Source organism: Lepisosteus platostomus, chromosome 6, assembly GCF_059453375.1.
Source record: "Lepisosteus platostomus isolate fLepPlt1 chromosome 6, fLepPlt1.hap1, whole genome shotgun sequence".
NCBI classification, from domain to species: Eukaryota; Metazoa; Chordata; class Actinopteri; order Semionotiformes; family Lepisosteidae; genus Lepisosteus; species Lepisosteus platostomus.
Window position 1 is genome coordinate 9,361,506 of NC_142616.1, and position 17,750 is coordinate 9,379,255.

The 17,750-nt window shown below is 52.2% G+C and overlaps 1 protein-coding gene across 2 annotated transcripts in view; it reads right to left on the bottom strand.

Annotated features, from left to right (window-relative positions):
• The window catches only part of arhgef40 (Rho guanine nucleotide exchange factor 40), a 41,464-nt gene that overhangs the window by 14,915 nt on the left and 8,799 nt on the right, over positions 1-17,750 (bottom strand). For both annotated transcript variants that reach the window (XM_088634072.1, XM_088634073.1), the window contains exons 2-9: positions 15,184-15,381; positions 11,282-12,762; positions 10,336-10,631; positions 9,095-9,307; positions 8,791-8,905; positions 7,164-7,257; positions 6,533-6,625; positions 52-168 (exon numbers count right to left, since the gene is read on the bottom strand). In XM_088634072.1, coding sequence (XP_088490198.1) covers positions 52-168; positions 6,533-6,625; positions 7,164-7,257; positions 8,791-8,905; positions 9,095-9,307; positions 10,336-10,631; positions 11,282-12,762; positions 15,184-15,381 — 2,607 coding nt within the window. The remainder of the gene's footprint in view (positions 1-51; positions 169-6,532; positions 6,626-7,163; positions 7,258-8,790; positions 8,906-9,094; positions 9,308-10,335; positions 10,632-11,281; positions 12,763-15,183; positions 15,382-17,750) is intronic.

Sequence of the window (17,750 nt, forward strand, 5' to 3'; positions counted from 1 at the left end):
ACTGAACTGACTAGCTGGGTTGATTAGCTGACAGCTGACTCGCCCCCTCACCAGTCTGAAGGAGATCCAGTCTCGATGGCAGTAGGCACGGGTGCCCCCCACAGTGCTGGGCAGCTGCTCCGACTCCACGTAGGGCTGCAGAGACTGCGTCCCCCTCACCAGCTGGACCTGGCAGAGGCACAGACACACAGACAGAGCGGCGCTGGAGCTGGGAAGGACACTGATGGGCAGGCACTGACTCACGCCGTGACAAACTGTCATCCTGATCGGTACACCGATTGACAAAGCAACACACTGACACCGACTGACAGCCAGAAATGATGAGGACACACTAACTGAAAGTTTGGCTAACATCAAAGCACTGGCTGACACACTGACAGACTGCAGGACAGAAACGATCTCGACACACTAGCTGATAGTTCAGATAACGCTGACGCCCTGACAGACTGCAGGACAGAAACGATGTCGACACGCTAACTGATAGTTCAGCTAAAGTTAATGCGCTGACAGACTGCAGGACAGAAACGATGTCGACACGCTAACTGATAGTTCAGCTAAAGTTGATGTGCTGACAGACTGCAGGACAGAAATGATCTCGACACACTAGCTGAGAGCTCAGATAACGCTGACACACTGACAGACTGCAGGACAGAAACGATCTCGACACACTAGCTGAGAGCTCAGATAACGCTGACCCACTGACAGACTGCAGGACAGAAACGATCTCGACACGCTAACTGATAGTTCAGCTAACGTTGACGCACTGACAGACTGCAGGACAGAAACGATCTCGACACGCTAACTGATAGTTCAGCTAACGCTGACGCACTGACAGACTGCAGGACAGAAACGATCTCGACACGCTAACTGATAGTTCAGCTAACGTTGACGCACTGACAGACTGCAGGACAGAAACGATGTCGACACGCTAACTGATAGTTCAGCTAAAGTTGATGCGCTGACAGACTGCAGGACAGAAACGATCTCGACACGCTAACTGATAGTTCAGCTAACGTTGACGCACTGACAGACTGCAGGACAGAAACGATGTCGACACGCTAACTGATAGTTCAGCTAAAGTTGATGTGCTGACAGACTGCAGGACAGAAACGATCTCGACACACTAGCTGAGAGCTCAGATAACGCTGAAGCACTGACAGACTGCAGGACAGAAACGATCTCGACACACTAGCTGATAGTTCAGCTAACGCTGACGCACTGACAGACTGCAGGACAGAAACGATCTCGACACACTAGCTGATAGTTCAGCTAACGTTGACGTGCTGACAGACTGCAGGACAGAAACGATCTCGACACACTAGCTGATAGTTCAGATAACTCTGACGCACTGACAGACTGCAGGACAGAAACGATCTCGACACACTAGCTGAGAGCTCAGATAACGTTGACGCACTGACAGACTGCAGGACAGAAACGATCTCGACACACTAGCTGATAGTTCAGCTAACGTTGACGCGCTGACAGACTGCAGGACAGAAACGATGTCGACACGCTAACTGAGAGCTCAGCTAACGCTGACGCGCTGACAGACTGCAGGACAGAAACGATCTCGACACGCTAGCTGAGAGCTCAGATAACGCTGACGCACTGACAGACTGCAGGACAGAAACGATCTCGACACACTAGCTGATAGTTCAGCTAACGCTGACGCACTGACAGACTGCAGGACAGAAACGATCTCAACACACTAGCTGATAGTTCAGCTAACGTTGACGTGCTGACAGACTGCAGGACAGAAACGATCTCGACACACTAGCTGATAGTTCAGATAACTCTGACGCACTGACAGACTGCAGGACAGAAACGATCTCGACACACTAGCTGAGAGCTCAGATAACGTTGACGCACTGATAGACTGCAGGACAGAAACGATCTCGACACACTAGCTGATAGTTCAGCTAACGTTGACGCGCTGACAGACTGCAGGACAGAAACGATGTCGACACGCTAACTGATAGTTCAGCTAAAGTTAATGCGCTGACAGACTGCAGGACAGAAACGATGTCGACACGCTAACTGATAGTTCAGCTAACGTTGACGCACTGACAGACTGCAGGACAGAAACGATCTCGACACGCTAACTGATAGTTCAGCTAACGTTGACGCACTGACAGACTGCAGGACAGAAACGATGTCGACACGCTAACTGATAGTTCAGCTAAAGTTGATGTGCTGACAGACTGCAGGACAGAAACGATCTCGACACACTAGCTGAGAGCTCAGATAACGCTGACGCACTGACAGACTGCAGGACAGAAACGATCTCGACACACTAGCTGATAGTTCAGCTAACGTTGACGCGCTGACAGACTGCAGGACAGAAACGATCTCGACACACTAGCTGATAGTTCAGATAACTCTGACGCACTGACAGACTGCAGGACAGAAACGATCTCGACACACTAGCTGAGAGCTCAGATAACGTTGACGCACTGACAGACTGCAGGACAGAAACGATCTCGACACACTAGCTGATAGTTCAGCTAACGTTGACGCGCTGACAGACTGCAGGACAGAAACGATGTCGACACGCTAACTGAGAGCTCAGCTAACGCTGACGCGCTGACAGACTGCAGGACAGAAACGATCTCGACACGCTAGCTGAGAGCTCAGATAACGCTGACGCACTGACAGACTGCAGGACAGAAACGATGTCGACACGCTAACTGAGAGCTCAGCTAACGTTGACGCGCTGACAGACTGCAGGACAGAAACGATCTCGACACACTAGCTGAGAGCTCAGATAACGCTGACGCACTGACAGACTGCAGGACAGAAACGATCTCGACACACTAGCTGAGAGCTCAGATAACGCTGACCCACTGACAGACTGCAGGACAGAAACGATCTCGACACACTAGCTGAGAGCTCAGATAACGCTGACGCACTGACAGACTGCAGGACAGAAACGATGTCGACACGCTAACTGAGAGCTCAGCTAACGTTGACGCGCTGACAGACTGCAGGACAGAAACGATGTCGACACACTAGCTGAGAGCTCAGATAACGCTGACGCGCTGACAGACTGCAGGACAGAAACGATCTCGACACACTAGCTGATAGTTCAGATAACTCTGACGCACTGACAGACTGCAGGACAGAAACGATCTCGACACACTAGCTGAGAGCTCAGATAACGTTGACGCACTGACAGACTGCAGGACAGAAACGATCTCGACACACTAGCTGATAGTTCAGCTAACGTTGACGCGCTGACAGACTGCAGGACAGAAACGATGTCGACACGCTAACTGAGAGCTCAGCTAACGCTGACGCGCTGACAGACTGCAGGACAGAAACGATCTCGACACGCTAGCTGAGAGCTCAGATAACGCTGACGCACTGACAGACTGCAGGACAGAAACGATGTCGACACGCTAACTGAGAGCTCAGCTAACGTTGACGCGCTGACAGACTGCAGGACAGAAACGATCTCGACACACTAGCTGAGAGCTCAGATAACGCTGACGCACTGACAGACTGCAGGACAGAAACGATCTCGACACACTAGCTGAGAGCTCAGATAACGCTGACCCACTGACAGACTGCAGGACAGAAACGATCTCGACACACTAGCTGAGAGCTCAGATAACGCTGACGCACTGACAGACTGCAGGACAGAAACGATCTCGACACGCTAACTGAGAGCTCAGATAACGCTGACGCACTGACAGACTGCAGGACAGAAACGATCTCGACACACTAGCTGAGAGCTCAGATAACGCTGACGCACTGACAGACTGCAGGACAGAAACGATCTCGACACACTAGCTGAGAGCTCAGATAACGCTGACGCACTGACAGACTGCAGGACAGAAACGATGTCGACACGCTAACTGAGAGCTCAGCTAACGTTGACGCGCTGACAGACTGCAGGACAGAAACGATGTCGACACACTAGCTGAGAGCTCAGATAACGCTGACGCACTGACAGACTGCAGGACAGAAACGATGTCGACACACTAGCTGAGAGCTCAGCTAACGTTGACGCGCTGACAGACTGCAGGACAGAAACAATCTTGACACACTAGCTGAGAGCTCAGCTAACGTTGACGCACTGACAGACTGCAGGACAGAAACGATCTCGACACACTAGCTGAGAGCTCAGATAACGCTGACGCGCTGACAGACTGCAGGACAGAAACGATGTCGACACACTAGCTGAGAGCTCAGATAAAGTTGACGCACTGACAGACTGCAGGACAGAAACGATGTCGACACACTAGCTGAGAGCTCAGATAACGCTGACGCACTGACAGACTGCAGGACAGAAACGATGTCGACACGCTAACTGAGAGCTCAGCTAACGCTGACGCGCTGACAGACTGCAGGACAGAAACGATCTCGACACACTAGCTGAGAGCTCAGATAACGCTGACGCACTGACAGACTGCAGGACAGAAACGATCTCGACACACTAGCTGATAGTTCAGCTAACGCTGACGCACTGACAGACTGCAGGACAGAAACGATCTCAACACACTAGCTGATAGTTCAGCTAACGTTGACGCGCTGACAGACTGCAGGACAGAAACGATGTCGACACGCTAACTGATAGTTCAGCTAAAGTTAATGCGCTGACAGACTGCAGGACAGAAACGATGTCGACACGCTAACTGATAGTTCAGCTAACGTTGACGCACTGACAGACTGCAGGACAGAAACGATCTCGACACGCTAACTGATAGTTCAGCTAACGTTGACGCACTGACAGACTGCAGGACAGAAACGATGTCGACACGCTAACTGATAGTTCAGCTAAAGTTGATGCGCTGACAGACTGCAGGACAGAAACGATCTCGACACGCTAACTGATAGTTCAGCTAACGTTGACGCACTGACAGACTGCAGGACAGAAACGATGTCGACACGCTAACTGATAGTTCAGCTAAAGTTGATGTGCTGACAGACTGCAGGACAGAAACGATCTCGACACACTAGCTGAGAGCTCAGATAACGCTGACGCACTGACAGACTGCAGGACAGAAACGATCTCGACACACTAGCTGATAGTTCAGCTAACGTTGACGCGCTGACAGACTGCAGGACAGAAACGATCTCGACACACTAGCTGATAGTTCAGATAACTCTGACGCACTGACAGACTGCAGGACAGAAACGATCTCGACACACTAGCTGAGAGCTCAGATAACGTTGACGCACTGACAGACTGCAGGACAGAAACGATCTCGACACACTAGCTGATAGTTCAGCTAACGTTGACGCGCTGACAGACTGCAGGACAGAAACGATGTCGACACGCTAACTGAGAGCTCAGCTAACGCTGACGCGCTGACAGACTGCAGGACAGAAACGATCTCGACACGCTAGCTGAGAGCTCAGATAACGCTGACGCACTGACAGACTGCAGGACAGAAACGATGTCGACACGCTAACTGAGAGCTCAGCTAACGTTGACGCGCTGACAGACTGCAGGACAGAAACGATCTCGACACACTAGCTGAGAGCTCAGATAACGCTGACGCACTGACAGACTGCAGGACAGAAACGATCTCGACACACTAGCTGAGAGCTCAGATAACGCTGACCCACTGACAGACTGCAGGACAGAAACGATCTCGACACACTAGCTGAGAGCTCAGATAACGCTGACGCACTGACAGACTGCAGGACAGAAACGATCTCGACACGCTAACTGAGAGCTCAGATAACGCTGACGCACTGACAGACTGCAGGACAGAAACGATCTCGACACACTAGCTGAGAGCTCAGATAACGCTGACGCACTGACAGACTGCAGGACAGAAACGATCTCGACACACTAGCTGAGAGCTCAGATAACGCTGACGCACTGACAGACTGCAGGACAGAAACGATGTCGACACGCTAACTGAGAGCTCAGCTAACGTTGACGCGCTGACAGACTGCAGGACAGAAACGATGTCGACACACTAGCTGAGAGCTCAGATAACGCTGACGCACTGACAGACTGCAGGACAGAAACGATGTCGACACACTAGCTGAGAGCTCAGCTAACGTTGACGCGCTGACAGACTGCAGGACAGAAACAATCTTGACACACTAGCTGAGAGCTCAGCTAACGTTGACGCACTGACAGACTGCAGGACAGAAACGATCTCGACACACTAGCTGAGAGCTCAGATAACGCTGACGCGCTGACAGACTGCAGGACAGAAACGATGTCGACACACTAGCTGAGAGCTCAGATAAAGTTGACGCACTGACAGACTGCAGGACAGAAACGATGTCGACACACTAGCTGAGAGCTCAGATAACGCTGACGCACTGACAGACTGCAGGACAGAAACGATGTCGACACACTAGCTGAGAGCTCAGATAACGCTGACGCACTGACAGACTGCAGGACAGAAACGATGTCGACACACTAGCTGAGAGCTCAGATAACGCTGACGCACTGACAGACTGCAGGACAGAAACGATGTCGACACACTAACTGAGAGCTCAGCTAACGTTGACGCGCTGACAGACCAGCTGCAGCCCCGCGCGCCGCTCTCTCCCCCTCGCTTACCTCCACGGCGGAGCCACCAGGGGGCGGCAGGCTCTCCTGCGTCTCGGCCTCCAGCAGCAGCAGCACGCTGCCCAGACCGTGGGGCACCCTCTCCTGCAACACACAGGCACAGCAGCGGGGGTCGAGACAGGACACTGACAGCGCACACGGGAACACTGCTTTCGCCTATGATCCCCGCTTCTCCCTCTTTCCCATAATAATAATTATAATAATAATAATAATAAACTTAAGGTTATATAGCACCTTTAAATGTGGCATTTCAAAGCACTTTACAGAATGACCACAACAAGAAAATGCCTGATGAGAACACACAATGAGAGGAGGTGGTACTGAAAAGGAGCAGACAGGTATTTCTGAGGTGAAAGAAAGATGTTTTGATAACATGGTGGTCGAATTCCCCGTCTCTCTCCTCCCTCCCTTCAGATTCTTGCTTGTGAGTCTGTCTCACCCCCTCTCCCTCCCTGTTGCGTATGTACTGTTGTTGTAACGCACTCTCTTCAGCGTGGGGCGCTGTGTTGTCCCAAGAGAGGGACCAGCGCGAAAGAGAATCCTGCCTGTTGTCCGTGCGCAGATGGCAGCTGAACCCCTCTCTCCCCCCGGGCAGCGCCGGCTTCGCTCCCGCGCGTCTCACCTGATAGAGCCGCAGGGCGCCGAGTGCCTGGGGCGAGGGGGGGGCCTGGCGGCAGTCCACGATCACCGTCAGGCCGTTCTGGCGGGCCGGGGGTCTGCTCGTGGCCCAGGGGAGACCGGGACAGCAGGAGAGGGAGGGTTAGGCAGAGACGAGGAAAAAAAACACGAGATCAGGGACAGGGAGAGTATACGTTAGTAATAATAATAATAATTGCTTACACTTATATTGCACTTTTCTGCACACTCCTCTCAAAGAGCTTTACAGGTCATGGGGAATCCCACTACCACCACCAGTGTGCAGCTCCACCTGGATGATGCTCCAGTACTCTCACCACACACCAGCTCTCAGTGGGGAGGAGAGCAGAGTGATGGAGCCAGTTCAGAGAGGGGGGTTATTAGGAGGCCATGATTGGTGAAGGTCAGGGGGAAGTTTGGCCAGGACACTGGGGTAACACCCCTACTCTTTTCGAGAAACGCCCTGGGATTTTTAATCACCACAGAGAGTCAAGACCTTGGTTTTACATCTCATCTGAAGGACGGCACCTTTTTACAGTCTAGTGTCCCCGTCACTATACTGGGGCATTAGGACCCACACAGACTGCAGGGTGAGCGCCCCCTGCTGGCCACACTCACACCTCTTCCCAGGAGTCTCCCATCCAGCTTTCACCAGCTTTCCCAGGAGTCTCCCATCCAGGTACTGATGCCTTCATCACTCCCGAACTCCTCTCACATTTGCAACCAGCGGAAACATAAATCAAAGCCGTTTGCCGTCGTACTGAAACAGCAGCGGCCGAAGAACCCCAGCTCACACAGGACGCGGCGCCTCTAATCTGCTCTAAACTGGGCACGCTTTGTTCAAGCCGGCACGCCAATGGAGAAACGTTTCTCAGCCTCCAGCACGATTCCGCCATCTCCACCGCCCGAGCCGCCTCGCAGGGCGGACCACGCTCCAGACCGCCGCGCCGGGGGGTCGCCATGGTGACAGCCGCACTGTCCGCCCAGACGTCAACGCTGCCAAAAGCCGCGGGGCTGCTGTCGCGGTTGACATCCCTCCTCTAGAGGGCGCCCCCGCCTCTTTCTGTCATCCATTTTAGTTCCGTTGTTTCCTGGTGTGCCTTGCTTATGTTTGGGCTTTATAAGCCCAGCGTCTCCACTGTTCCAGGCTCAGCTTTGGAAGACAGAGGTCCGAAAGCCCACCTAGCACTGGTCTTGGAGCTAACCTGAGGGCATAGACGTCCCCCCCCCACCCCGACATCCTGACCTCTGAGCCCGGGGCTCGGAACGCCTGGTCCCGTCATGTTTTTATCTCTCCGCGTTCCTGGTCTTGGTCCCCTTTCCTCGTCTCGGATGGATCTCCCGGCCCACGGAATATGGCCTGACTGCCTCCCTGGATTTGGGCGCCTTTGCTTTTCCCCGTGCGCTGCTGTCACCGCCCGTCCGCCGGCCCAAATAAACCCCGGAGTGTCTTTCCCTGATATCCGTCTCCTGCCTCTTCCGGATGATTCCGTCCCGCAGAGGGTCTTTACCGCGCACTCCGCGGGAGGCCGGGCCGGCTCCCCTGACAGCTGCTGCCGCGGGTGCTGCTGGTGAGGACTCTTACGGCAGCCAGCGAGCGCGGGCGGGTTTACCTGGTGAGGCCGTGGAAGCAGGCGAGGGCGCTGGCGACCTCGTCGTCGCGGAAACCCCATCCCTGGCTCCGCGCTTCCATGACGACCAGGGCTCGCCCCATCCTGTCCACTGTGCCTGCTCAACGCAAGAAGCAGAGAGCCGGTGGGGAGACGTTATAGTACTTTCACTGGAAATGCGTGGCGGAAGACGGTAACAACAGTAGGAGGGACAGGTACAAGTACAAGTACAGCAGAACAGCACTGTTACAGGAGGAGGATGGTATGGAAGTTAAAAAGCAACAACAACAAAAAATTCCCACTCAACCTGGCAGAATCAGCATCCCTGATTGGAGGAGCTCAGGGTTGAGGTCCCGCAGGAGGGGAGGGGCTTGGCAGGAGGAGCCACCCGATTGGTCGGGAAGCCGGTTTTGCTCCACATTCCCCTGGCTGTGGTCGGGCGAGGCTGCGCGTGGTTGGCTGTCGCCTTGGGGGGGCGGGATCTCTGGCTCCTTGGCGGTACTGCTCTCCGCATCTCTGTCTGCTCCAATAAGAGGAACATTGCACATCGATGGTAATCGCTGCTTGGGCACACAGAAGGGCAGACAGTCCTCACAGTGACATCGATAGCCGCCTCGCACACGTGGGCACTCCTTGTGACAGTTTACAGCAGGAAATCCACATGGCGTTTTGGACATGTTTGTATAAAGTCCTGTAGTAAAATTGTATTTTACTTCAACAAAAACATTTTTAACTATTTTACTAAATTGTTTTTGGTGTAGTCGTTGCATACAGCACATTCATTTTCTCTGAAAGGTCCATCTCATACTTGAACTTCACATTAACACAATCAGGGTCAGCCATTTATACAGCAGTTGGAGCCATTTATACCCTGGAGCAGTTGGGGTGAAGGGCCTTGCTCAGGGGCCCAACAGAGTAGGATTCCTCTGCCGGCTGCGGGATTTGAACCAGCAACCTTCCAGCCACAGGCACAGATCCTTAGCCTCAGGGCCACCGCACTGGCCCCAGAAGGGTGGTGGGAGAGAGCCTATTCTGGGGTCCATTTTCCCAGAATCCACCAACACATCTTTTTGAACTGCAGGAGGAAACAGTTCCCTGAGGGACACCTACGCGCACGGGGGGCGAACATACAAACTCCATGCAAGTCGCACCCCAGGATGTGAACCCAGGGCCCCAGTACTGCAAGGCAACAATGCCAAGCACTGCACCACCAGGCTGCCCACGTTCACAAATTCACAAAGATGTGAATTTTTGTTGTACCTCTGCTTCACCATCAATTTACTGTGCACTGCGCTGTTCTATTATGCTGTACCACAGTAAACCGTAAAGGGCATGTATCAATTAAGCATGAAACAATAACATAATTTGCCTCCAGGAGCTCTTTAGTTTTTGATCCACCTTACCCTCTGTGGTTCACTTTGAAATCGACCATTGAGCTGACAATGCTGACTCGACACTGGGCAACACTGCCTCGGGGCGGTATTCATTCCTTCCACATGGCAGAAGGAGAACATACAGATTATTTGGCAAAATCTCACGATAATTTACCTGAAGCGGTGCGGTCATATTCAGTCTGGTCTCTCCTGGCATTTGACAGTTGTGACCCCTCACCTTTGACCCCGGGAGACTGGACTGGCTCTGATTGGCTGTCAGGTGTAGGGGGCGGTGGGTTGGAAGGAGGTTCCTGTGTGGAGCCGGTGGGCTGAGCTTTCAGCTCCGGCTGCTGGGGGGTTGGGGAGGGTGCCTTTGGTTCAGAAAGTGGGGTGCTTTCCTTGACATCCGCTTTCCTTGACTGTCCTGATGACTTGGACTTCCCTCTCCCACCTTTCACCCTCCTCTTCCTCCTGAGTAGGAAGAACAGTCAGTTTTTACAAGTAGGTTCTGTTTTATAGAAATGCCCTTTCATTGAAGGACCCAGATTTATAAATGGGTATTACAATGAGTCATGTCTTAGCTGAGCTACAGTCCCAGTACAGTAGAACAGTCCTGTTATAATAGGAGCTACAGTCCCAGTACAGGAGAACAGTCCTGTTACAATAGGAGCTACAGTCCCAGTACAGGAGAACAGTCCTGTTAGAGTAGGGGCTACAGTCCCAGTACAGTAGAACAGTCCTGTTAGAGTAGGGGCTACAGTCCCAGTACAGGAGAACAGTCCTGTTATAATAGGTGCTACAGTCCCAGTACAGTAGAACAGTCCTGTTACAATAGGAGCTACAGTCCCAGTACAGGAGAACAGTCCTGTTACAATAGGAGCTACAGTCCCAGTACAGGAGAACAGTCCTGTTACAATAGGAGCTACAGTCCCAGTATAGTAGAACAATCCTGTTACAATAGGGGCTACAGTCCTAATACAGAACAGTCCTGTTACAATAGGAGCTACAATCCCAATACAGGAGAACAGTCCTGTTGCAGTAGGAGCTACAGTCTCAGTAAAGTAGAACAGTCCTGTTACAGTAGGAGCTACAGTCCCAGTACAGTAGAACAAACCTGTTACCTGTGTGCTCTGGAACCCACTGCCTTTCCAGTCTTTATTCTAGGAGGGATGGCTTTTTCCTCTGCCTCCCCATAATGCACTGCCACCTGGCTATCTTGTCCTGGGCCTGAACTGGAGTGACACTGACTATTAGTCTGTCCTGGGAGAGAAGCAGATTTTGAAGTTGAGGTGGGCAGTGAGTCTGCAGAGCTTTTGCCTGGAAGAGACTGGTCACCTTCTGTTTCACTCTTATTCTGTGGGGATTCCGTCATTAAATCTGAGACCTGACTTGACCCACTAGTCTCCTCTGATTGGTCTTTCTCAGGCGTCCCGGTGCTGTGATTGGTTCCCTGGGTTGCTGATTGCTCTTTGGTTTGCATTCCCTCTCCATCACCACCCGACTCCTCACAGTTCTTGTTTGCCCGACCATCTGGGGAATCCCGAGATCCAAGCAATCCATTACCATCTCCCGTGTCTCCCTCCTCCCCCGGATCAGTCTCCCCCTTCCCAGACGATCCGACGGGCCACTTCTTGCCTGACAGGTGGGAAGAGTGATCAGGTTTTTCTTCTCTCTCCAGACTGATCATATCGGGGGCAGGTCGTGACAGTTCCTCCCCGGATGACCCCGAATCCCCCTTTCCAGAGTGACCCCCCACGGAGGAGGAGGAGGAGGAGGAAGAGGTCTTCTTCATCCCACCCGCCATCTCGTTTCTGCAATGGACCCAGGCCTTGGCTCTTCTCCCTTTACCCCCCTTGCCCTTCTTACACAGCGGGACAGTTTTGGTCTTGCAGATGCCATGCATTTCCAAATACCTCCGCTTCGAGTCCGAGCCTACTCTCCCACCTACGTCTGTGCCTCCCTGAAATTCCAGGAGCTCCACGTAGTCCCCTCCTGCTTCCTCCTCCTTTGGCACCTCTCCTCTGGTGGGGCTTGGGATCTCCTCTTCTCCGAGTGTTTCAAGGCGCTTGTCTTGGTCTGTAGCATTCTTGGCCACCGGTGGTACTCCCCCGGATGCAGGCTGGGACTCTCCTTCGTTGTCAGAGTCCCGGCCCGGAACGGAGTTGGCATCCTTCCCTTGGCTCCGGGGAGGGGCCGGGTTCGGAACCGGGCCCTGTCCCAGTGGACATTCTGGCTCCGGCACGAACCTGGGATAGACGATGTCCTCCCAGGGGACTTTGACCAGACCCTCCCCCGTGGTCACCAGGCAGGTCTCCAGCCTGCGGCCCCCGCCCCTCTCCTTGTTGATCCCGTTCAGCCACTCCGGGGTGAAGACGTGGGCGTGCTGGGTCTCGGGGATCAGCACCTCCTGCACGGTGCGCCCCCCGGAGGACAGGCACTTGAGCGCCAGGCGGGGGCTGCGGGTGGAGAAGGGCACCACCTGCAGGTAGAAGTCCCGGGGTCCCATGAGCCGCCAGTCCAGGGTGGACAGTTGGACCACCACCCTCTCGCCCAGGCACAGAGGCCAGCCCTGGTGAATGAACAGGCAGCCCACGTACTGAGACTGTCAAGGAGAGCAGAGGAGAAAAGGCAGAGGGAGGGGGGTTAATCGAGGTGCGTTGAACAAACTCTCAGGGATGTCAGAAGGGCATCCCTTGGAATGACAAGGAGAGCACTAGAGACCCTATGCGTAGCGGTAAAAGGGGGCAACACAGGGGTTAGCCCAGGCTCAGGGGGGCGGACGATGTCGGTCTAGAAACCTATGCTCTCAGGCCACGGACGTGGGGTGACCTGGTATCAGACGGGTCTCAGGACATCCACACCCTCGATGCTGAGCCAGAAGCAGAGCAGACACAGGAAGTAAATAGGCTACACAACAAGACCCACCGGAAAGACATGAATAATCCCAGGGAACTAGGAACAGGACAGAAGTAGAGCACCCTCTAGGGGTACAGGGCGTGACAAAACAGTTCTTGTAATACCTTGTGCTTCATTAGTATGTTGTACTCATGCCACTTGGATCCAAAACCAAGTTACAGACTGGGAGATACAGAAACACAGAGTGAATGAAAGAGGCAACAGAGTTGTGCATGCAGAGGGAGCAGGAGAGGAACGCCGATTTCGGGACCGTCTTAATTGACGGGATACCGCTGCACGTTAGCATTGCTCTGCCTTGGGCAGAGAGGTGGAGAGGGAGAGAAAATGGCTCTAGGGGGGAGGAAATTGTACTTTAACCACTGCAAGACTGACTGATGGGTATCAGTGGCTCGGTACTGTTGCACTGAGGCAGAGAGAGGGGAGGGTTAATGCCAAAAAGCATGCTGGGCTCCATGCTTTCAGGGGTCAGTCCCAATCCCCTGAGACTAGGCAAGTCTAATGCCCATCACACCCCAGAACACAAACAAAGAAACTTAGACCAGTTCTTTCCTCTGTTCCACAAATAAAATCTTTTCGATAAGCAAACTACAGTCTAGGAAAAGACTGGAGATCTTAATCCTAATCCCACATGAACCTCTACAGCCCAGAGATCAGAGCCAGGGTCCCAGTCCAGGATGAGACCCTACAGCACAGAGATCACAGCCAGGGTCTCAGTCCAGGATGAAACCCTACAGCCTGTAGATCACAGTCAGGGTCCCAGTCCAGGATGAGACCCTACAGCCCAGAGATCAGGCAGGGTCCCAGTCCAGGATGAGACTCTATTTTCACAAAACATATGTTACTTTTGGATTCAAATATTAGTAGCATGAGGAAATAGATACGTGTTTAAGGTTTAAGTAAGGATAATTGAAAACTCCTTTCCGGAATACTATTAGGTATTCAAATATTTCTTCAATTCACATTCCAGGGATCACAGCCAGAGTCCCAGTCCAGGATGAGCCCCTGTAGCCCAGAGATCACAGCCAGGGTTCCAGTTCAGGATGAGGCTCTACAGCCTGGGTCCCAGTCCAGAATAATTCCTACAGCCTGGAGATCCTAATCTTAATCCAACATGAATCTCCACAGCCTGGGTTACAGCCCCAGAAGAGGACCCCAATTCCAATCCAGAACAGCATTTGCCTCTCTGTCTCATTCTGCCTCTCAGCATAAATATACAGTATACACTTTATTGTAATGATGACCCAGTCAGTTTTTTAGTCCTCTCTCTCGATGCTCAGCGCAGTGCTACTGTACCACAGTGGCCTTTCCCCCTGTCGGTTTTCCTGACTTTCTCTGTCTCACGCTCCCTCTCTTGGTCGCCCCCCCCCCCCCCTCTCTTCTCTCTCCTTCTCTCCCTCGGCCTGGTCTGGGAAAGTACATATGGAAACCATTACCGCAGTGAGTCATCGCTCACTGTGGACACACTGCATTCCTGCTCCAACGCATTGAGCAACACTGACTGCTCTCAGATGTGAGAGACTACAGCTCTTTGTCAACACCCTCTTGCCCACTGTTACCTCTCCTGTCACTCACTGTGTCTCCCGTTCTGTTGTTTTTTGTTTCTTCATGTTTTGTTGTGTGTTTATGTTATTTTCTCTCTCTCTCTCACTGTGTCTCCTGTCCTGCTGTGTGTGTTTATTACTGAGGGATTCTCCGTTATCTCCTCTCTCTCGCTGTGTCTCCTGTCCTGTTGTCTGTGTGTGTGTTTATCACGGAGGCACTCTCTGTTATCTCCTCTCGCTCTCACTGTGTCTCCTGTCCCATTGTGTATGTTTATTACAGAGGATGTTTCTGCCACCTCCTCTCTCTTATGTCACCTGAAGGCTCCACAGCTGGAACATTCTGTTTCTTTTCTTCTCTTTTCAGCATGAAATAAACCTTTACCTGCTCCTTTACAGCCTATGCATGCTGACGCAGCTCCCTTCTTGAACTATTATGTTCAGTATTAATTATCTCTCTTTTCACACACCAGCCCTGAAAATCTCTTCCCGGCCCATCCCTGATCTGCTACAGCCCTGTCCAGTCCATTCCAGACCAGTGCTGTACTCCACTCCAGGACCATACTCACACACGCTTGCTGCTGTAGTCTGTGCAGCAGGTTCTTGGCAGGGACAAAGTAGTCCAGCAGGTAGCGCAGGGCGTCATGGCGATAGGTCCCCTCCAGCACAGAGAAGACTTGGCCCAGGAGAGGGGGAGCTGTGGCTTCAAAGGGGGGGTACAGAGAGGACAGCGCCCCCTGGACACAGTCCTCCACTGCCTCTGAGCCCTGCAAGAAAGAGAGGGGTTCATACAGACACACTGACTGACTGGACACTCCAGTACATTAACACTGCACTGAGAGAGAGGGGTTCATACAGACACACTGACTGACTGGACACTCCAGTACATTAACACTGCACTGAGAGAGAGGGGTTCATACAGACACACTGACTGACTGGACACTCCAGTACATTAACACTGCACTGAGAGAGAGGGGTTCATACAGACACACTGACTGACTGGACACTCCAGTACATTAACACTGCACTGAGAGAGAGGGGTTCATACAGACACACTGACTGACTGGACACTCCAGTACATTAACACTGCACTGAGAGAGAGGGGTTCATACAGACACACTGACTGACTGGACACTCCAGTACATTAACACTGCGCTGAGAGAGAGGGGTTAATACAGACACACTGACTGACTGGACACTCCAGTCCATTAACACTGCCCTGAGAGAGAGGGGTTCATACAGACACACTGACTGGACACTCCAGTACATTAACACTGCACTGAGAGAGAGGGGTTCATACAGACACACTGACTGACTGGACACTCCAGTACATTAACACTGCACTGAGAGAGAGGGGTTCATACAGACACACTGACTGGACACTCCAGTCCATTAACACTGCCCTGAGAGAGAGGGGTTCATACAGACACACTGACTGGACACTCCAGTCCATTAACACTGCACTGAGAGAGAGGGGTTCATACAGACACACTGACTGGACACTCCAGTACAGTACATTAACACTGCACTGAGAGAGAGGGGTTCATACAGACACACTGACTGACTGGACACTCCAGTACATTAACACTGCACTGAGAGAGAGGGGTTCATACAGACACACTGACTGACTGGACACTCCAGTACATTAACACTGCACTGAGAGAGAGGGGTTCATACAGACACACTGACTGGACACTCCAGTACATTAACACTGCACTGAGAGAGAGGGGTTCATACAGACACACTGACTGACTGGACACTCCAGTACATTAACACTGCACTGAGAGAGAGGGGTTCATACAGACACACTGACTGACTGGACACTCCAGTACATTAACACTGCACTGAGAGAGAGGGGTTCATACAGACACACTGACTGACTGGACACTCCAGTACATTAACACTGCACTGAGAGAGAGGGGTTCATACAGACACACTGACTGACTGGACACTCCAGTACATTAACACTGCACTGAGAGAGAGGGGTTCATACAGACACACTGACTGACTGGACACTCCAGTACATTAACACGGCACTGAGAGAGAGGGGTTCATACAGACACACTGACTGACTGGACACTCCAGTACATTAACACTGCACTGAGAGAGAGGGGTTCATACAGACACACTGACTGACTGGACACTCCAGTACATTAACACTGCACTGAGAGAGAGGGGTTCATACAGACACACTGACTGACTGGACACTCCAGTACATTAACACTGCACTGAGAGAGAGGGGTTCATACAGACACACTGACTGACTGGACACTCCAGTACATTAACACTGCACTGAGAGAGGGGTTCATACAGACACACTGACTGACTGGACACTCCAGTACATTAACACTGCACTGAGAGAGAGGGGTTCATACAGACACACTGACAGACTGGACACTCCAGAACATTAACACTGTTCTGAACCTAACATTAAGGGAGAAGTTTCTTGTTTTAAAAGACTTGTGAAACTGTTGCAATCATCTCTGGGTGCTGTGACACTGGCCTGGTCTGTACTGAGTGCAAACCCACAGCTCGGTTTCACATCACCCCCCCCTCTTTGAGCACAGGGGAGACCCTGTTTTCCTGCAAGGCTGTTGTCATGGAAACCGAGCCCAAAACTCTGACCCCCCCCCCCCCCCCAACAAAGTGCACACACCCTCATTACATATCATCTGAAACTGATTACAGGAAATAGGTTTTCATAAAAGAACAGAGCACTTTTCAGCTAGCTGACTGACTTCCAGCTTACTGACCAATTGTGTCAGAGCCAGAGACTGGAGAAGCACACAAGAGGACAGCAGACACAGTGAGAGAGAGGAGATCACAGAGAATCCCGCAGTAATAAACACACACAGCAGGACAGGAGACACAGTGAGAGAGAGGAGATCACAGAGAATCTCTCTGTAATAAACACACACAACAGGACAGGAGACACAGTGAGAGAGAGGAGATCACAGAGAAACCCGCAGTAATAAACACACACAGCAGGACAGGAGACACAGTGAGAGAGAAAGGAGATCACAGAGAAGCCCTCAGTAATAAACACACACAACAGGACAGGAGACACAGTGAGAAAGAGGAGATCACAGAGAATCCCGCAGTAATAAACACACACAGCAGGACAGGAGACACAGCG